The sequence below is a fragment of the Rutidosis leptorrhynchoides genome, chromosome 4, assembly GCF_046630445.1.
Source record: "Rutidosis leptorrhynchoides isolate AG116_Rl617_1_P2 chromosome 4, CSIRO_AGI_Rlap_v1, whole genome shotgun sequence".
Taxonomy (NCBI): domain Eukaryota; kingdom Viridiplantae; phylum Streptophyta; class Magnoliopsida; order Asterales; family Asteraceae; genus Rutidosis; species Rutidosis leptorrhynchoides.
This window is the reverse complement of record NC_092336.1, coordinates 482,919,936-482,942,230: the sequence shown is the minus strand read 5'-3', so window position 1 is coordinate 482,942,230 and position 22,295 is coordinate 482,919,936. Positions and strand designations below refer to the sequence as shown.

General features: G+C 31.2%; 2 protein-coding genes across 2 annotated transcripts; both read left to right on the top strand.

Annotated features, from left to right (window-relative positions):
• The first annotated feature begins 6,124 nt into the window (after positions 1 to 6,124).
• On the top strand, positions 6,125 to 8,736 carry LOC139844584 (receptor protein kinase-like protein ZAR1). The gene is made up of 2 exons (XM_071834816.1): positions 6,125 to 7,856; positions 7,973 to 8,736. The coding sequence occupies exons 1-2, from the start codon at positions 6,338 to 6,340 to the stop codon at positions 8,602 to 8,604; spliced, it is 2,151 nt and encodes a 716-aa protein (XP_071690917.1). The 5' UTR covers positions 6,125 to 6,337; the 3' UTR covers positions 8,605 to 8,736.
• A 4,250-nt stretch (positions 8,737 to 12,986) lies between these two features.
• Positions 12,987 to 13,680, top strand: LOC139844585 (calcium-binding protein CML38-like). The gene has a single exon (XM_071834817.1). The coding sequence runs from the start codon at positions 13,036 to 13,038 to the stop codon at positions 13,456 to 13,458; it is 423 nt and encodes a 140-aa protein (XP_071690918.1). The 5' UTR covers positions 12,987 to 13,035; the 3' UTR covers positions 13,459 to 13,680.
• Positions 13,681 to 22,295: the final 8,615 nt, after the last annotated feature.

Sequence of the window (22,295 nt, the reverse complement as noted above, 5' to 3'; positions counted from 1 at the left end):
ATAGTTAAATGTATAACATTTATCTCTTAGAATAATGACCTTCCATTCTGAAATTTTGAAAAGCACCCAGTCTACAAATCAATACTCTGAATATTGAAAGAGCTGAATGAAGCAGCAGAAACCGTAGACAATCGTAAACGATCTTAACAGCCAGAAGTTTGATAATAAAGAATAGTATGTTGGAAAGGTTCAGAAAAGTTGGAACTGGAAAACGGATTGAGCTAACCATGAAGGAGACCAAGGACAAATACAAGGACCAAACCCTATATTCAAAGAATCCAGGTAATTCTGGATCCGATGAAATCTTTAGAGAATATCCTGCTCCGAAGTCATGTTAAAATCTTGCGAAAAATATTTTTCTTATCAACTTTCGAACTTAGAAATTCCAAAATATCATCATAAATATCTTCGATACTTCAGAAGATATTTTCATAAATATTCTCGTCCGAAATTATATACCTCTTCGTGCTATCTGTATTACATCATATTGAAAACTGTTTTAGTTTTCAATATTCTGTAACATCTAAGTATAAATTATGAATGAATTCTGGAGAAGTGTTGGGAATTGAAGCATGAGTTAGTATAATATAATGACACTTGATCAACGTGATTATATTACAGTAAGTCATGTTGAGTTTCTAAATGGAACGTGATGATTCACAGACCATAACATCATCATGTGCCATGTTACACGACTCTTACGTTCTGTCTAATCTATAAACATATCAAGAAAATATTTTCTTGATAGTTCTATCTTTCCCGGATATTCTGGTAATTTGACGAATCAAGATCGTGCTATTACCATTTCTTTCTTAGAACATTAACTATGTTCATTTCGAAATTCATATCTATGAATTCTGGATCATTATTCGCTTGATTTAAAGTCGGGAAGAGAAAACAAAAGCATGGAGCTCCGAAATATAAAGGAGGATATAAAGCCCGATAACAACCCATAAATTACAAACCATGTATGTCAATGTTTATCGCAACATAAAGACACGGGAGAATTTAAAAACACTATAACCTCAAGGGTGAAATAGAAGAAAACAGATTCCTCCGGTGGAAGTTGGAAAAGGAGAATGATTGTGGCGATAGTCAGGATAAGGACAAGGATCAGAACTGAATTAAGCATTTTCACAATCTTTTGGATGTATGAATTAAGAAAGAAGGTATAGGGATGGTGAGGATAATGGAACGGAAAAAGTTTAATTTATAATGGAAATATCAGACAGAGTAAACGAGGCAGATCATCGTATTTAATTATAGAGATTTTAATTTCCTTATTCGCCGAGGAATCAATTTTTTTTTTAGATTTCGAAGATTTTTTTTAAATCCTTTGAATTCCGGAATTCAACAGTGACCACGTCAAAAGCTAAGACGAATCTTTGAATCCTAATTTCACTCTTTGGTGATAACTTCATTCGTACTCTTCGAATACTCAAATTATTTTATCCTTATTACTCTATGGTAATAAAACTCTAGTTATCAGCTCATATTCGTCATGAAAACATTTTTATTGTTAGCCATGACCACCTCACTCAAATTTCGGGACGAAATTTCTTTAACGGGTAGGTACTGTGATGACCCGAGAAATTCCGACCAAATTTAAACTTAATCTTTATATGTTTCCGACACGATAAGCAAAGTATGTAATGTTGAGTCTCAAAAAGTTTGAACTGTTTCATATATTCATTTGACCTTCGACTGCTCTCGACGATTCACGAACAAGTGATTGTAAATAAATGTAGGTATATATATCATAAATTAAAATAATAAGATACAATTTGATAACTTAGATTAAGTATGTAAAATAATATACAAAATAATAAGTAGATATTAAAATAAAGCTATATATAGATGTGTTCATATAATATATGATATAATTATTAATGAATGTAATTGCAAATTGTATTAGTAATATATATATATATATATATATATATATATATATATATATATATATATATATATATATATATATATATATATATAAATGACATATGTAAGGTTATTATATTAAATATAATTACAAGTTTAGATATAGTAATATATAAATATTATTATTATTACTTTCGTTACTATTATTAATATTAAAATTAACATTAGAATATATATTAATATCAGTACTAACAAGATTGTTATTTTTGTTAGTTATGAAATTTAATGCATGTAAATTATTACATTATTATTATTATTATTATTACTTTTATAATTATTATTATATTTATCATTAAAAATCAGTATTTTTATTATAATTATCATTAGTATTGATTATTGTCAAACTTATTATTTTTATAAAGAAATCATTAATGTCATTATTAAAATATTCATATTATTATTTATTATTAATAGTAGTTTCATTATAACTAATAATATTATCAAGATTATAATTATTAATACATTTATAAATATGGTTAATTAAATATAAACTAAAAGTTGAGAATCTGTACAAAATCCGTTATATATCTTTATCTGCTTTCCAAATTTTGTCGACTCATCCAGGGAGAACAAAACAAAACTGAGTTGAAATTAATAACAAATAAATTGTACGAATTGACTAGAAAAGATATACCTGCTCATGAATTTCCCTTTTTCAATTTCAAATTGGTACAACTGGTCGGTTTATTAAAACTACAAGACAATATCTAATTGATTCGATTACATGGTATTATTATCTACTAACCTCTTTGTAATACTCTGCAATCACAATTCGATCAAAATTAGAAAAAAAAATCAAATTATAATTTCAAGTAAAAATTTACGATACCCTCTCCTCTTTTCTTCCTCTCTTTTGTCCGATGACTATCAAACACCACCACCGTTTCCCTTTTCTGGTTTGTCAAGCCCAACCATCATCACTGTTTTAAACTGCTATTGTTACACTTTCTGTTTCTACTTCGATGCTCGACATCAACTATCAAAAAAAAAAAAAAAAAAAAAAAAAAAAAAACTAACCAAAACCTATTGGAATTGTTGTTGTTCATGATAACCGAACCACCACCAAACTGCACCTGTTGCTACTTCTTTCTACTGCTGTTTTTCTGTCGTGTAAACCACCCAAACCGCCACCCTTATCAAACCAAAACTGTTTTATTTAGCTGCTACAAATACCACCTTTCTATATTTCCTTTTTCTGCTGTAAACCCCGACACAAACCACCATTATATTCGTTACAGCTACTGCCTTTCCCTTCACTGTTTTTGGCTGCCGTTGCTGTGATGCTACTTCATTCAATAAACCAAGCGAACCCACTTGCAAGCCTACAACCTTTGTTAGTTTATTTTAATAAACAAAAACCCATTTAATAGATATAAAAGATAATGAATGGAACTACTATCAAGTGTTCTCTCTTTTGGCTGACAACCCTAAATACAATATCCCCATTTGAATATAATATGAAGATAGGAGTGGTTGAGAAAGGCTGCATAATTCGCTGCTTCTTTTATTTTTTTTTTATCGAATACCCTACCACTATATTATGTCGACGTGTGATATTAGTTGACGATGAGGATGTAGGGTTGTTGATCGTGGAATCCAGCTGGAAGAAAAACTGACCGACACCATATTTTTTTTTGTTATTGGCCTGCTAATTTTTTCTCTCTGGCTTATTGAATTGGAAATTTAATTGGGCTGCAGGATTTTAGCAATGGGCTGAAACAGATAAAGCTTATTACGGGTTTTATAGGTTTAGTTTAGTGTATTAAACAGAAAAACTGAAGTAGCCGATTGGCTTGAGGTGTTGTGGTGTGAGCGGGAGGTCGTGTGTTCGAGTCCGGGCGGTGGCTTTCTTTTTGAACTTCTCTTCAAGGTTGTAACTTATTATTATTATTATTATTATTATTATTATTATTATTATTATTATTATTATTATTATTATTATTATTATTATTATTATTATTATTATTATTATTATTATTTTTATTATTACTATTATTATTATTATTATTATTAATTATCCTAATTATCATTAACATTATTATTAGAACAAATGTTATTATTATTATTATGATTAAGAATATTGTTATGTTAAGTATTGTCACTACTAACATTAATATTAAGAATATTAGTATCATTAATAAGTAGTATTATCATTATCATTATTATTAATATTAGAATTATCAAAACTTTTATTTTGATTTTCATTATTATTACTATAAATAACTATATTATTACTATTATCACTATTACTATAAATGTTATTATTACTATAAATAACTATATTATTACTATTATCACTATTACTATAAATGTTATTATTACTATTACAATAAAAATTAGTCATTTTAAATATACATACAAATTAAATATATACATATAATATATAATTTAAGATATAATATATAAAGTTTGTTCGATTACGTTTATACGTGTTAATATATATATATATATATACAAATGATATAGGTTCGTGAATCCGAGGTCAACCCTGCATTGTTCAATATAGTCATATGTATTTTTACTACAAAATACATTAGGTGAGTTTCATTTGCTCCCCTTTTACTCTTTACATTTTTGGGACTGAGAATATATGCAAATGCTTTATTAACTGTTTTACAATAATTATATGCGTGAGTTTCATTTGCTCTGCAAATGCTTTATTAACTGTTTTACAATAATTATATGCGTGAGTTTCATTTGCTCCCCTTTTACTCTTTACATCTTTGGGACTGAGAATACATGCAAATGCTTTATTAACTGTTTTACAATAATTATATGCTTGAGTTTCATTTGCTCTCCTTTTACTCTTTACATTTTTAGGACTGAAAATACATGCAAATGCTTTATTAACTGTTTTACAATAATTATATGCGCGAGTTTCATTACTCTCTTTTTAAATGCTTTTGCAATATATATTTTTGGGACTGAGAATACATGCGCTGCTTTTATAACTGTTTTACGAAATAGACACAAGTACGTGAAACTACATTCTATGGTAGAATTATTGAAATCGAATATGCCCTTTTTTATTAAGTCTGGTAATCTAAGAATTAGGGAACAGACACCCTAATTGACGCGAATCCTAAAGATAGATCTATCGGGCCCAACAAGCCCCATCCAAAGTACCGGATGCTTTAGTACTTCGAAATTTATATCATGTCCGAAGGAGGATCCCGGAATGATGGGGATATTCTTATATGTATATTGTGAATGTCGATTACCAGGTGTTCAATCCATATGAATGATTATTTTTGTCTCTATGCATGAGACGTATATTTATGAGAAATGCAAATCTTGTGGTCTATTAAAATGATGGAAATGATTATTTATGTTAAACTAATGAACTCACCAACCTTTTGGTTGACACTTTAAAGCATGTTTATTCTCATGTATTAAAGAAATCTTCCGCTGTGCATTTGCTCATCTTAGAGATATTACTTGGAGTCATTTATGACATATTTCAAAAGACGTTGCATTCGAGTCGTTGAGTTCATCAAGATTATTATTAAATCAATTATAGTTAGATATATTATGAAATGGTATGCGTGTCGTCAAATTTCGATGTAATGAAAGATTGTCTTTTCAAAAATGAATGCAGTGTTTGTAAAATGTATCATATAGAGGTCAAGTATCTCGCGATGTAATCAACTGTTGTGAATCGTTTATAATCAATGTGGACTTCGTCCGGATGGATTAGGACGGGGCGTTTCAGAGTTAAACCCAATCGACCCTTAAATCCCCCTTCTTTGATGTCAAGCATGGACTGAACCCGACCGGAATATTCTATGCTTATCAGACAACTAAGCTAAGATTTTTCCATTTGAATATACTCTACATGAATAATCACAAACCATCTCACAAAAAAAATTCGGTGTAGCGTTTTATTATTGCCCATAAACAGTTAAACAATGATAGCTTTTAAAAATTCGGTGTAGCGTTTTATTATTGCCCATAAACAGTTAAACAATAACATTTACAGTAGTACAATAATGTTTTTGATAAACAATTTTAATAGCATTAAGTTCACATTCACAATACACAATAAATGATATTACTAAAATGCTTCCTTCATTTTCAACAATGTAATAGTAATTGCCATAACACCCAATTCTACTTCAAATCAAACTTGATAATTATACAAAACACATATAAAGCTCCCATTGCTTTCCTTCTACTTCTAGGAACACCAATGAACGTAGGGCCCATCTCCATACATTTCCTCATTGTCTATTTCTCATAAATACCACTACCCACCACCACCCTCTTCCACCATCACCCTCCACCCACAACCACCACACAATTTCCATCAAATACCATAACACCAATGTCCCATTTCAAGAATTCTTGATTTCTTTCATCAAAGTACAAAAAAATCAAAACTTGATTACAAATTCTTAGCATGTTGAACCTTATAATTAATGGGTTATTATCATTTCTAATTTTACTCGATTTTTATGCCACCGCACTCACCTCCGACGGTCTCTCATTACTCACCATAAAATCCGCCGTGGATGGCGGCACAACCGTTTTCTCTGACTGGAATGACAACGATGCAACCCCATGTCACTGGACTGGTGTCACGTGCGCCAACATTTCAGGAGAGTCAGACCCACGTGTCGTCGGACTAGCACTCGCCGGAAGAAGCCTCACGGGATACATCCCGTCGGAACTCGGAAATTTAGTATATCTCCGGCGACTTAATCTACATAACAACAACTTCTATGGCTCAATTCCTAATCAAATATTCAACGCCACGTCACTTCACAGTATTTTTTTGTACGGTAACAATCTTTCCGGCGAACTTCCGGCGTCAATTTGCAACCCTCCACGTCTTCAGAATGTGGATTTTTCACATAATTCAATCACAGGTACACTAAAAAGGTTCCTTGGAACTTGCCGGCAGTTGGAAAGGTTAATTTTGGCAGGAAATAACTTTTCCGGTGAACTTCCGGCAGGCGTGTTCCCGGAGTTAGCGAACTTAGTTCAACTTGATTTATCTTCAAATTCATTTAGTGGGCCTTTGCCTTTAGATATTGGGCAATTGAAATCATTATCAGGAACTTTAAATCTTTCATTCAATAATTTTAACGGGGAGCTGCCGGAATCATTAGGTGATCTACCGTTGACCGTTAGTTTTGACCTTCGGCATAATAACTTCACCGGAAAAATTCCCCAAGTGGGTTCTTTCGCAAATCAAGGTCCGACGGCGTTTTTAAACAATCCGTTACTTTGTGGATTTCCTTTACAAAAAACTTGTCAGAATAATAGTCCAACAATGGCTCCGGGGGGTCAAAGTTTGACTCCGATGGGTGATGATAATGATTCCAAAAGTGGGTTAAAACCGGGTTTAATTATACTAATATCTGTAGCGGATGCAGTTGGGGTGGCATTAATTGGATTAATTATTGTTTATTTCTATTGGAGGAAAAAAGATTCAAATGGTTGTAGTTGTACTTTACATGGTAGATTTGGTGGGAATCAAAAATCAAGATTTTGCTCTTTTCCTTGTGTACGTGGATTTTATAGCACTGATTCGGATCTGGAATCCGAAAAAGGTAGTGGTGTTGGTGGGGGTGGTAGTGGTAATGGTGGTGGTGAAGGCGGACAATTAGTGACCATTGACAAAGGATTTAGTTTCGAGTTGGATGAATTGTTGAGAGCTTCCGCTTATGTATTAGGAAAAAGTGGGCTAGGAATTGTGTATAAAGTAGTGCTCGGGAATGGAATTCCGGTTGCGGTGAGACGTTTGGGAGAAGGAGGCGAACAACGATATAAGGAGTTCGTGACCGAGGTTCAAGCAATCGGGAAAGTGAAGCACCCGAATGTGGTGAGATTGCGAGCTTATTATTGGGCTCCCGATGAAAAACTTCTCATTAGCGATTTCATTTCGAACGGCAATTTGGCTTCTGCGCTAAGAGGTATCTTTTACTACTTGCTCTTATACCACGAAGAATTATACGATAAACAATTAGATATTTTATTTTATAGTATTTCGAGCTCATTTAATTGATAAATCGTTTTTGATAAATGTGAGGTCAAGCGTCAACAATTCTTTCATGGTCTACGAGGTTAAGGATTACAAAAGGAACCGCGAGAGGCTTAGCATATCTCCACGAATGTAGTCCTCGGAAGTTCGTTCATGGAGACATCAAGCCATCTAATATTCTTCTTGACAACGAGTACCAACCGTACATATCCGATTTTGGCTTAAATCGCTTAATAAACATTACGGGCAACAACCCATCATCCGGGGGTGGATTCATGGGTGGGGCCCTACCGTACTTAAACTCAACTCATACCGTAAAAGTGAACAACTATCGAGCACCAGAAGCCCGAGCCGTATCCAGTCGTCCTACACAAAAATGGGATGTTTATTCTTTCGGTGTAGTGTTACTTGAATTACTAACAGGAAAGTCACCAGAGCATTCGTCTCCAACAACCTCGACGTCAATTGAGATCCCGGATCTAGTGAAGTGGGTAAGGAAAGGGTTCGAGGAGGAAACCCCACTTTCGGATATGGTGGATCCGATGCTGCTTCAAGAAGTACACGCAAAAAAAGAATTACTAACCTTGTTTCATTTGGCCCTTTCGTGTACCGAGCTAGACCCTGAAATTCGACCTCGGATGAAAACGGTCTCGGAAAGTCTGGATAAGATTAGAACATAAGTTTACGATCAATACAAATCCATGAATTGACTGATGTTCTTATTTTGTTCAATGATAGCAAGTTCTAGTTAATATAGGCATATTATTATTTTTTTATTATGAATTATGATATTATCTTTTGTTGTAATATACAAGAAAATTGAATTTTTGATGATGGATGTAATACGTAAGTGGTTGGAAATTTTTATTTAATTTATATTCTAAGGAAAGAAAGGTGTATATTAGGGAATGGTAGATTCGATTATATGTTCCGATTTTTGGTTGCAACATTTTCCTCATCGGCCCGCGCGATACGGCAGACCCTTTCTGGTTACATACTGATATTTAACGTAACGTTATATATTTACGGAATCAAAAACACGTTGACACGGGTGTGTTATGTTTGAAAGATAGCCCGAAATATTTAGCCTTTTTTTTTTAAAAAAAAGCGTCAGTTCGCCTACAACAAGTTGCGTTGGGTTCGTAGAATTATTTCGAGTTGAAAGGTGGTGGCGAAAGTTTTTAATTTGGGTCGAGGGGGAAGATAAAGCCCGGTAAAATTTGGGTGGTGTTAGTTTCTATTTTGGTAATAAATTGGTTAGTTTACGTTTTGTACCCCTGAAAAATTAAGAAGTTAGGTAAGTTGAGGGGGGGGGGGATGAGAAATATTCGTTTGAATCCATAAATTAAGTTGAGATCCAAGGGATCAATGAGAGCGTGACATGTGGTGCGAAAATCACATGTGATTGAAAAAAAAAAAAAATTTTGAAAATTTTTTTAGAAAATTTTTTTTTTTGAATATTTTTTTTTTTTTTTTACAATTACATGTGATTTACCCTCCACAATCACATGTGATTGAATTATACAATCACATGTGATTGGATTTGACATGTATAATCACATGTGATTGGGTTTACAATCACATGCGATTGACATGCAGAATCACATGTGATTGTAAAAAAAAAAATTATGAAAAAAAATTTCAAAAGAAAATTTTCAAAAAAAAATAATTTTTTTCGAAAATAAAAAATTTTTGAATTTTTTTTTCAATCACATGTGATTTTCGCGCCACATGTCGCGCTCTCATTGGTCCCTTAAATTTCAAGCTAATTAATGCATGCAAGTGATTACAACTCGGGGGGTGATATGTAATTTGGGGGATGATTGTCGTTTTGTTCAGTCATACGACATAATACATAATTCTGCATTTCTTTTAGTAGTGTAGGAGTTAATGTTCTAAATTAAATATTTGGAAGTTAAATATGACCTCTATGTTTTTTTTTTCTTTTTGTGATAAGACTTAATTACACACTTGGTCCCTAAAGTTTTATCATTTTTATCCATGCCCCTAAAGTATTTTTGCTTCATCCTAACCCTTAAAATTATGATATGGTTTCATTTAGGTCCCAGTTAACGGATTGAGTTAACGGCAGTTAACCATGGGGACCTAAATGAAACCATGTCATTACTTTAAGGGTTAGGATAAAACAAAAATATTTTTGGGACAAGGGTTATACAAAAATACTTTAGGGAATTGTTATTTATTTCCCTAAATTGTTATTTATTTCCCTAAAATGTTATCTATTTTTATTTTTATGAAGTTGTGATTTGATCCAGCGGTTGGTGACCTGCTTCCTTTAGAGGAGGTCAGGAGTTCGACCCTCCTTATTTGTTTTTGTATTTCCCTAAAATACAAAAATACTTATAAATATATAAGTAAGTACGGAGTAATTGTTATTTATTTTCCTAAAATGTCGGTCCCGCTTGACTTAATTACGCCCTTGGTCCATAAAGTATTTTTGTTTCATCCTTGTCCTTAAAGTATTTATGTTTCATCTTAACCCTTAAAGTAATGATATGGTTTCATTTAGGTCTTCATGGTTAACTGCCGTTAACTCAATCCATTAACTAGGGATCTAAATGAAACCATATCATAACGTTAAGGGTTAGGATAAAACAAAAATATTTTAGGTATAATGATGAAAAAAAAATAAAACTTTAGGGATCAAAGACTTAATTAAGTCTTTTGATAATATATATGAGGCTTTTAAACCATAGTTTTTTTAGGGCTATCTTTATATAAAAAAAATTATGCATAAAATATCGGAGTAGTACATTAAGGTTAACCAAGGTTAGTGGAGTAGTTAATAATGAGTTATTGAAGCGGTTATCATCAAAGTACAAGTAAAATATGCATGTTCAAAAAAAAATTCAAAGACATAACCTTTAGTCTATCTTTAAAAAATTCCAATATATATTTAGATCGTATCCTTTTGCTTTTTGCAAATATTCGTTAAATTTGCTTGTAATACACGTGAAACATTCGTTTATGATGCATTATGAATAGGACCAAACGGGAACAAATGTTATATTGTTTAAAAAACACTAATGATATATATTCATCGTTCAAATTAATAAATTTATCCAAAAATTCGGTATTAATTAGTGTATTCTACTACGTTAATATATATTTTGTGAATTATTAATTTATGTGATGTGATATATTTATACATTTGTAAAAAGTGATGATTTTTGTGTATCGTAATGATCTGTAAGGTCCAATGGATTAATGTTAATTTAATTGGCCTTTTTTGATCCATTTAGGAGTTGAAATGTCCAATATCAACCGTGTTAACTTTTTTGTTATTATTTGGGTGCAGGTGAGGCCCATTTACCAAAATCTAAATAAATCGAGGCCGATAACAACGTGCTTTGGTCAGTTTATTTTTCAGCAACATCATTGCGAAGTGTTTCTGATTGTTTGTGTGGCCACTTATATTTTTTTTTTAATAATTTTTTTTATATAAATCATCTAAAAGTATTCTAGTAGTCATAGTTGCAAAATTCATTATTAATTGATCCGATTTTTTACAACAGTGGTTATAGTTCTGTGATGTTTTTATAAAAGTTCTCATATTCTAATCCTACTAGTATATACTATGTTAAGGTGATCAGGAGGGTATGTTAAACCGTGTGCATTACAATTAAATACATAAATATTTCAGATAGTCTGAACAAAAAAAACATACCTATTTATATGTTTACTTCGTTTTTTTTTGGAAGGCAGAAATATTATTAACAACCAAACGATCTCTCTAGCAAGGAGCTAGAAGAGAATTACACAGGGCATGTTTACTTCGTATAACTTTATACAATGCACCCTAAGCTAAAATGGTAACATAATCAGATATCTCCATGTTTCATTAAACATCACGTTGAGAAGTATAATTTAGCCACTACTTTAGGATTATAATAACTTAAAATTCTTTCTTAATCAGTTTAATCTGGGACGGATTGTTGCAGTTTATATCTAATTTTATATAATTAGATTATACATTGTTTTCTAAAAAAGGATAACCACTTATATACTACTCTCTCCTTCCTAATGTAATTGTTCACAGATAAAAAAAAAACAAGCGGTTTGAAAATTTCAGTACAGATTTTACTTTTTTATACTTCACAGTTTAACCTTTTTATCATATTTTTTTTTTACCTTACATGCATATATTATGGAAATAAAATAATTTTATCTCATTTTTATTAATTTATATCTACTTTTAAAGGTGGACAGTTAATTAGGACTAATGAAAAAATAGTGAACAATCAAATCAATATAACATGAGAAATGGTTAGACGGTAAGTTGTTCTCGTTTATTGGTATAGTGGTGGTTTTGGCGTTTCTAGTCTTTTGTTCTTGTAATTTTGGTTTGTAAAAGTTTGTTGCTCGAGGCTCGGGGGTTTGTTAGCTTGTTAAGGTCTGTTTAATGCTTTCAAGCGTTTTGCACGAATAATTATAATGTTATCCTTGTTTATGTCAAATAAAAAAATATATAAAAAAAAATTAAAAATTGGTACAAAGCTTAATAGCATTTATTCACCTACTTTTTATTATTTCGTACCTTTCGTGATTTATACATGAAATTGAAATAGATCATGAATCGAGTCTTCTCGTCTAGAGGTTTAAAACCAATGATTTAATATATAGAATAAAAAATAAATTAAAATTCAATATGATTGTTTTATAACGTTAGAATTAAATTTATTAATTACCAATAAAAAATCATAATTTCTTTGAAATGTTGGAGAAGTCATTTTATAAGTTACAAACTATAATAGGGTTGTTTGGTTTATACAGTATATAAACCAAACGTAACGTCATAAAAAAAAAAAATTCCGTAAAACATACGTATATATTTATGCACTTTCCATGCACCTTCATCACCATGCGAAAGCACTTGTAAGTTTCACAAACAAATCGATTTAGTTTCGTATGAGCATCAAATTAATTAAAGCTCACGTATTTATTCAATACTGGTGACAAATTATACGCGTAAATAAAACACCAAAATAACTATATATAAACCGATCATTATACTTCAACTCAATATCCCAATTCCTTCATTTGTTTAATTGTCGTACAATAGAATCTACACATAAATAACTTCCAAGATCATGAACAAAGCTAATGATTACAAACGTGTATTCGATCATTTTGATGAAGATGGAAACGGCATGATCTCTCCGTTAGAATTACAACGTCGTATTGGTTTAGTTTCGGATGAAGAAATATTAGTAGAAGAGATGGAGTTCGTGGTTGGAGCGTTAAATGGAAATAATGGAGAATTAGGGTTTGAAGAATTTGTTGGTTTGATGGAAAGCGAAATAGAAGACGAGAAAATCGAGGATTTGAGAAAAGCGTTTAGAATGTACGAAATGGATGGGACCGATTGCATAACTCCAGAGAGCCTAAGTCGGATGTTGAATCGACTTGGTGAGTCGAGAAGTGTTGATGAATGTGTTGATATGATTAACGAGTTTGATCTTAATGGTGATGGTGTGCTTAGCTTTGATGAATTTAAAGCAATGATGCTTTGAAATTTATCTTAGACACTTTTGTATCGCCATTATAGTTTATATTCTTATACATTCGTGATTCTTGAATTATGATTAAAAGTAGCTAAACAACTAGTTGTATAAATGATTTGCATGACATTTTCATTTACATAATTTTTAATTTGATTTTGGGTTACTTTGTAAATAACTAGGTTGTAGGTTGTTCTTGTATCATAAAATTCCTATCTCTTATAAATCTTCAATATTTATTTATTTATTTTTTCTAAAATTAATATTCTTACAAAGATTTCCCTTATATACCATTTCCCAAATCGTCCTTAATTGCAAAATAACGTCACAAATTAGTCTCTGACTTAACTTCTGGTTAACTCTCTGTTAGTGCAAGTACATGTGCAAGTCACGTGATATAAAGTAACCTATTTACAGTAGTTGAGTACCGTTGCAACAACAAAACGATAGACCTGTTCATTGAATTTTGCGGTTTTTGATCTCGAGTGAATTTAACTGTTTCCTAATGCGGTTTCACCCACTAAGAAGTTCCATCTTTAACTTTTGCTTTTTTCTAATCTTGTTGTTGGCTTCCCAAAATCACCAGGAATCACAGCTATTGTTAATGCATCTCCACCAATTTGTGATAACTGCTTATAAACAAATAATAAACCAATGTAAGGATCTTGCATATACAATCAAATTTTTGTTTTTTCAAACACTTAAATAATAGTAATAAATAAAACTTTTTTACCCAATTTGACATAAATGACGTAATTGGAGCTGCATCAATTTAAAAAAGAGTGATCATAATCACATCTTTGTGAATATAGTTAGCCATGAACAAGATCTCCTAATTGTCCAAATTAAACAGAAACAAACTAATAAGTACCAACCCAGTTCACACTTAGTGTAATTATCCCCGAGAGATGCAAGAAATGAATACCCACCAATTTCTTTGTTTATATATTTAGCTACTCGTGGAAATAAATATTTATAAGAATGTTGGATTATTCCATTTTATATTAAACTTCCTAGATAATTTCTTTTTAGGAGGAAAAAGGCCTGATAGAAGAAAACCTCAAAATATCATCTCTCTTAGGCAATTCATCAAACACATTATGTGCAAACATAATTTCAGTATTTTTAATTTCAATATTTTTGGATACACACAAATATCTTCTTGACGAAGAATATAATCACCTGAGTTGCATGAAACTGCAATTTAAATACAACTTTGATCTTGTTCTTGTCACCTCTCTATCTTGTAGACTTGAAAATTCTAACAAAAAATCAAAAGTTTATGTTTTTTACAACAGACTCATCTTCAAATTATGAAAAAATACAAATGCATTCATGAAATTTGACGAGATGAAACAATGGTAGTGAAGAATGAGGTTATTATTATTCGGGGGGTCTGCAACAATCAGTAGTTGAGTACTGTTGCAACAACAAAACCATAGATCTTTAACCCTAACGCCCAATTTAACAGAAGTTAAGTCAAGGACTAATTTGGGACGTTATTTTGCATTTAAGGATGATTTATGCAGTTTTGTTAACACAAGGACGATTTGAGCTAAAAACCATAAACACAGGGACGATTTAGATAATTTAGTCTAAATTTTAATTTTATCGTTTATCAAAAACTTTAAAACGAACATCTTACATATCTTCTACCTTCTTTATTCTCCATTGGCCCTCTTTTTCATCAACACAAATCAAAGGCAAAATTAGGGGGTTCTGGCGATTTTCTTTCCCCAATTCCGCCTATTTGTTGTTTGCGATTCACATCGTCATTAAGATTTCTGACGATTTTTATAGACCAAGAATACACATTGTTAGCTACTCATTCAGTTCATCTTCTGAGTTAGATTTTCGGTCGCTAGCTAAGGTTTCTTTTTTTTTTTTTTTTTTTTTTTTTGCTTATGATATTGATATATATATTGCGAGGTTAGATGCGTGTTATTGTAATTTAACTGTTTTCAAATTGTTTTAGTTGTTATTGGGTTGTTTTTAGTAAAAAGATAAATCAGTTACTCACTTACGCTTCAAGTTGTCTTCTCCGATAGAATTATGTTAAGCTCCAATCATTTTTTCATCTTTGTTTTTTTTTTTACCTGTGATGGATTAAGGTAAACAACAATCAAAATGATGATGATAAACAACAATTAAAATTTATACATTTAAACAATAACAGAAATTTGATTATATTATTTTCACGACGTCTTACACTTTTTTTAACCTACTTATTGGCCAGAGGTCCATTCAGAAGCAATCTCTCTATTTATTGAACATTGAAAATGAAGACTTTCTCTACTCTTGGGGTGTTTTCACTCTGGGTGGAGAATGACTTCTCATTATTCTAGGATACGAAAATGATTGTTTAAATCTTACCTCTCTCATACCACACTTTTATGGAATTTGGTTTTGCTTGTTAAACTATAATAGACAAATATTTTTATGTTTATAAAATATATTTTACAAGTATTTTTGTAACAAACCTTAATGGATAGTCTAATGGTGGACTTAGAGAATCAATATTGGTGACTCAAGTTCAATCTTTACGAACTATACTTTCGGGTTTTACATTAACAAAAGCAAGTATTATGTAACAAGTAATCAAGATTATCGAAGTGTTTATCAAGCATGTCGATGAAGAGAGTCGACGGTGACGCTGATATACACAGGAAATTAACAGAAAAAAATATTAAACCCTAAACTTTCACCATCAGCAATTGATAACATCGACGATGCGAATTCAGAGATATTAAGACCATTCATCGCCACAAAATATCATAAAATCACACTCAATTTAGTTAGGTCAAGAGGTGTAGAGAGAGAAAACTAAAAATCGCCAGAAGGTTGTGATGAAATGGATAGGGTGAATGGTCAGGGTTGGTATGAATAGGTGATAAATATAATGGTGTAAAATTACAAACATACCCTTTTAGAACCGTGAACAGTAAATGCATGCTCTCTATTGATATAATTATTATAACAAACGTAAAAAGGTCTACCGGTGCGGATAAGAAGAGTGTTCATTAATTTTTGTCTTGGTTTCTTTTGCTTTGTTTTGTGTTTAGATGTAGTATTGATTAGTGTGTTTTGATTTGTGCACGTTATTGTTTTTTTCTTGTTTGTTGTAGGTTCGTTTGTGTTTGTATGTTTAGGTTTTCTTGTTCCGAAGCTCATTGATTTTCGTTGGTATTTCCTGAAATTCACCCAAGGTCGCCTTTCGCACATCGCGTTCCGGGGGCAGTAAGGGAGGGGGTTTTACCGGCCATGCCCTCGGATTGGTTCGGATTTCCTTCAGGGCAGCAGTTGGGGGCGTGTTATGCAACTACAGAAGATGATCGCGTGGGTGGTCCAGTACCTATGAGTAATCCCAAAATTGCAGTTAAAAACAAACATAAACTTTATAAACTAATTTGCCGAACACCCCTAGTATCGCTCTACTTTGCAGCAACCAAGCTCCAACACTACTTCCTTTCCACAACAGTGTTGGTAATTGATTGAATAGACCTGATACAATTGAGGTGTCAAATATCCTCATTTTGTCTATTCGCAACTTTTTTTTCAATTGCTGGCAGTTGCCGTCTTCAGGTGGATCTAGTCACATGTTTTCACTTCTCAGTGTCCCAGAATGAGCGTTATGGCAAAGAGCAAGAAGAAAACAAAGGGGGAAATTTGTCCAATAGTCGCAAATGGTGCCAGCGCAGGTTATTCCAATCACCCGACATAACATATTTATTCTCGGCAGTGATTACAGTCTCTTTCCTAGGGATAGACTACTCCATAAGATCAGCAATCTAGCCCAGTTGCTTCCATCAACAGGAAATTAGTAAGAAAGGTAGGGGGAAGGATCATAGGGACAAGATTGAAAGTCAGGGTCGGTGAGTTTGTCTTCTGTCTCCGTAACAAATCGTCCATTTATTGATGGCGAACGACGGGGATTGACCTCTTAGACTAAGAAGTAGAATGACTCGAAAGAGCTCATTGCATCGAGCTAGCTTCGGTGCTCCAATGCCCTTACTTGAATCTAATCAGGTGGTCGATGCCCATGGAATTGATAAAGTTTGAACTCACCATAGCAGGCTAATTCTTATTCATTTAAATGATATTATGTGTTGTAAGTTGTGTAACCCCACGTGTCAATTCATGATTTATTTCAAGTGGTTAAACTTCGAGCACTATATCAGATACTTGATTGATGATTAACATTCGATATTGAAACAAATTAGAAGGCCAAAATTTTAATCTAGATAGTATAATTTTCTACTTTACATAATATCTCAGAGGTTTGTGTTAAAATATATGCACGAATCAGAATTATGTGTTTTTATTTTTGTAATGATTTTTAGGTTAAGTATTGTGCAGGTTTAAAGGGTTTCAATGTTGCAGAATGGTTGGAGTGTTGTTGTGTTAATTTAGCTTAGTTGTTGTGGCAGAAGTTGAATTTATTGAAATTCAATTCGGTGACTGTAAGTTTTGTGCCTTCATTTATAGTTAAAAGACTTAAGGGGGCATATTGTAAAATGCCTTAAATATAAAAGGGCATTCTGTGATTATTTTAATCACAATTACACAAAATATATTTATGCCCTCTTTTTTTCTCTCGTTTGGTGATTTAGGGTTTCATATTTCATAATCCATTTACATGGTGATTTATTCTGTATTTTGAGAGTTTTTGATTGGTTTATAGTATTCTGCTATCAATCCTTGTTCTTGTGAGTTGAGTGATTTGTACTTTGAGAAGTTTAAGTTTGTAATTCTTTCGGGAAGTTAATGTAATTCATGTTTAAGTTGAGTGATTGCTCCTTTTGTCGATCACGATTCGGTGTTTAGTCGATTTGTATAGGTTGAAATTAGAGGTGTACCGGCTAAGTTCATATCGGATTGTAACATCCTGATATACCCGAATCAGACGGTTTATTTATGCGGTGTCGTTAGGTCGTAAAACGTCAATTCAGGATATCAACAGAAGAAGTTGATTGTTTAATTTATATATGCTGGGCCTAAATCTATTATTTCTTCCTATGGGTTAGCAAGGGCAAATATGACCTAGGGTCGTTCCCTGAGCGGTCGAATTTGAAACGGAGCTTATTCAGATAATTCAGTAATTAAGATTTGGTTTGTATACAATTAAATATCCAAGACTAGTGGCCAGGTACACCTTGTGTGGAGAGGCAGGATCCTTTTGGTCCCAATAAATTGGCGACTGTTCGGAATCCAACAACCAAGTCCAACCGATTTATTCTAGACACCACTCTATCCGAAATATCAAATTATGTAAAGGCAATAGTTGGGTTGAATAGTTTATATAATCGTAATTAAGATATTAAAGCAATATAATTAAAATAAGCTAGCTAGAATGCAACAGCTAAGGATAGAGAAGACGTGGTTCACTATGATTAAAGATAACGTAGTGTCGGGATGATTATGAGACACTCCTTGGATAGATATACATTGGTGTGAACACTAGATTCCCTACTAAGCGGTTTCCTGATTAGCATTTCACGAGGAACTAGGCTTTGAAGATTCTGATCGGATGGACTGTGCTCAACTCCCGACACTTTATCCGGTTTAAGGATATAAGCGGCCCATATTGGGTGCATTGCATACCTTGTGCGCACGAATAAAGTAGCATAGCCATATACATATAATATCCAACCTTTCTTAACACCTTAGTGTATCACCCAAATGGGTGGTTATGGTTGTATTTCGAATTCCTTTCTATCAATGGTTTGGTAAAATCTAAGGGTTTGTAGACAAATTAGAACCTCTGATAGTTCTCAGTTGAGACGACCCGTCCTAATTCATAAGGACGAATACAATAACATATGATTACATTGAGAGGTATTTGACCTCTATAGGATACATTTTACAAACATTGCATTCGTTTTCAAAAGACAAACTTTCATTTCATCGAAAGTTGACAAGCATGCATACCCTTTTATAATATATCCAATCTATAATTGACTTAATAATAATCTTGTTGAACTCAACGACTCGAATGCAACGTCTTTTGAAATATGTCATGAATGACTCCAAGTAATATCTTTAAAATGAGCAAATGCACAGCGGGAGATTTCTTTAATACCTGAGAATAAACATGCTTAAAAGTGTCAACCAAAAGGTTGGTGAGTTCATTAGTTTATCATAAATAATCATTTCAAAATTTTAATAGACCACAAGATTTCATTTTCAAATAATATGCCAGTCTGTTCACGGCTAAAAATCATTCATATGAAGAACACCTGATGGGAATACGGAAAGTGCAAAACAATCTCACCAACGGTAGCTAATGCAATCAAAATGCAAAACAATCTCACCGCTGGTAGCTAATGCAATCTTTATAGAATACGAAAAATGCAAAACAATCTCACTTGCGGTAGCTAATGCAAAAATGCAAAACAATCTCACCGACGGTAGCTAATGCAATCAAGATGCAAAACAATCTCACCAACGGTAGCTAATGCAATCAAAATGCAAAACAATCTAACCGATGGTAGCTAATGCAATCTTTATAGAAATCGAACCATTGAATCCAGATAATTCTGTCACAGAATGTAGTTCATGTACTTGTGTCTATTTTGTCAAACATTTATTAAACAGTGCATGTATTCTCAGTTCCAAAAATATATATTGCAAAAGCATTTACAAAGGGAGTAATGAAAGTATTTGTATCCATTTAGTAAAATAGTTATAAAAGCATTGCATGTATTCTCAGCCCGAAAATGTAAAGAGTAAAAGGGATCAAATGAAACTCACCATACTGTATTTCGTAGCAATTATGCATATGACGGCACTGAACAAGTGCAGTGTTGACCTCGGATTCACGAACCTATATTAGTATATATATATTTATATGTTGGTCAATATCTGTCTAACAATTTAGGTAAGGTCATAGTGTATCACAATTCTAATGCTCGAGATCGATATGCAAAAGTCAACAAAAGTCAATTTGACCCAAGATGATTTACAAAATCTATACATATTTATTATATAACTTAAATAGTCGTTTTATATATTTAAATATATTTATCAGATTTTATTAGAGTAAAAATAATACAAGTCATTTATTAATAAATAAAGATTTATGTTAAAATTTATATTAAAATTTATATATGATAAAATATACATTTATATATCTTAAGTAATATAATTTATAAAGTTCACTTAATATCATAAAAATATAGTAGTATGTATTATTAATGTAATTATATTACGTGCGGTAAAAATATCTTTGTATCGCATATTTATTTGATAAAATAATATTGATAATAATAATAAGTAAAAGTTGTATTATTTTGTAATAATAATAATAATTATTATTATTCTACCAACAATAATAACAATATTTATATTTACTAATGATGATATTAATTATGAAAAAATGATAATCAAGGTAAATTTAAAATAATGATACTTTTTAATATTAAATGTAATAATAATAATATTTTATAAAAATAATGATTTTATTTAAAAATGATAATTTTTAATTATAATAATATACTAAAATGATAATAATAATGATATTTTATAATAACAATGATATTTCTATTAAAATGATAATTTTAATAAAAATGATAGTTTTAATATTAATGATACTTTTAATGATAAAAATAATAAAAACGATATTTTTATCTAAATCAATATCTTACAATATTTTAATTTCATCATAATGCTTATACTCATTATTTCCTAATCGATTCGATTAATAGCTTTTAGTCCTCTTTTATAACGCATTTATAATAATGATAATAATATTATTCATAATAATTAGATAATACTAATATTAGTTTTAATGATGATAATAATAATGATAATAATAATTATAATAATACTAATGATAATAATAATAATAATAATAATAATAATAATAATAATAATAATAATAATAATAATAATAATAATAATCATAATAATAATAATGATAATTATTAATAATAACCTTAATGATAATAACGATACTAATAACAATAACAGTTTTTAATGATAATACCATATATTAATAATAATAATAATAATAATAATAATAATAATAATAATAATAATAATAATAATAATAATAATAATAATAATAATAATTATAACGACGATAATAACGACGATAGTAAATAATAATCATTTTAATAATAATATAAAAATTCAGTTGGTCATATCTTTTAATCCGTTCATCAAAATCACATGATTCCTAAATGAAAAGTTATTAATTTTTTGCCAGCTTTCCAACAACATGCATATCATATATCTTATCTCAGTAGCATACGTATTAAATTCGCAATTCATCAAAACTATCTAATCGACGAAATTAAGTATACAAACATGCGTAATTGCGTAAACATATATACTCAAGCACTAGTCAGGGATACACTATTAATATATAAAAGATAAGATATGAGTGCTCACGTATCAATATTGAGATTCAATATTGCAGGAAAGTACGCAGACGCAACGTAGATGATAACACTAGGTTGACCTCAAGAGTTATACCCCCTAACCATACCCATAACTTCCATAGCTATAACTCACAATTTCCTTAGCTCTATCCCGCTCGAAAAACCCATTTTGAAAACACGCGAGCAGAACCTCGTCGTAGTATTTTATGTATAAATAATAATAATACTACTAATAATAATAAAATTAATAATAATATTAATCTTTAAAATAATAATAATAATAATAATAATAATAATAATAATAATAATAATAATAATAATAATTACTACTATTATTATTATTATCAGAGAGGTAGAGTGATATGTGTGTGTGTCGAATGCCAAAACTGGTCGAGATTTATAATGTGGCCTGTCCCCTGCTTCCATGCGATCGCATGGGTCTAGAGTGCAATGGCCATGCGATCGCAT

Coding starts and splice junctions, on each gene's coding strand:
- LOC139844584 (XM_071834816.1), top strand. CDS start 6,338: ATGTTGAACCTTATAATTAATGGGTTATTATCATTTCTAATTTTACTC. Junction 7,857..7,972: donor TTTGGCTTCTGCGCTAAGAG/GTATCTTTTACT, acceptor GATAAATGTGAG/GTCAAGCGTCAACAATTCTT.
- LOC139844585 (XM_071834817.1), top strand. CDS start 13,036: ATGAACAAAGCTAATGATTACAAACGTGTATTCGATCATTTTGATGAA.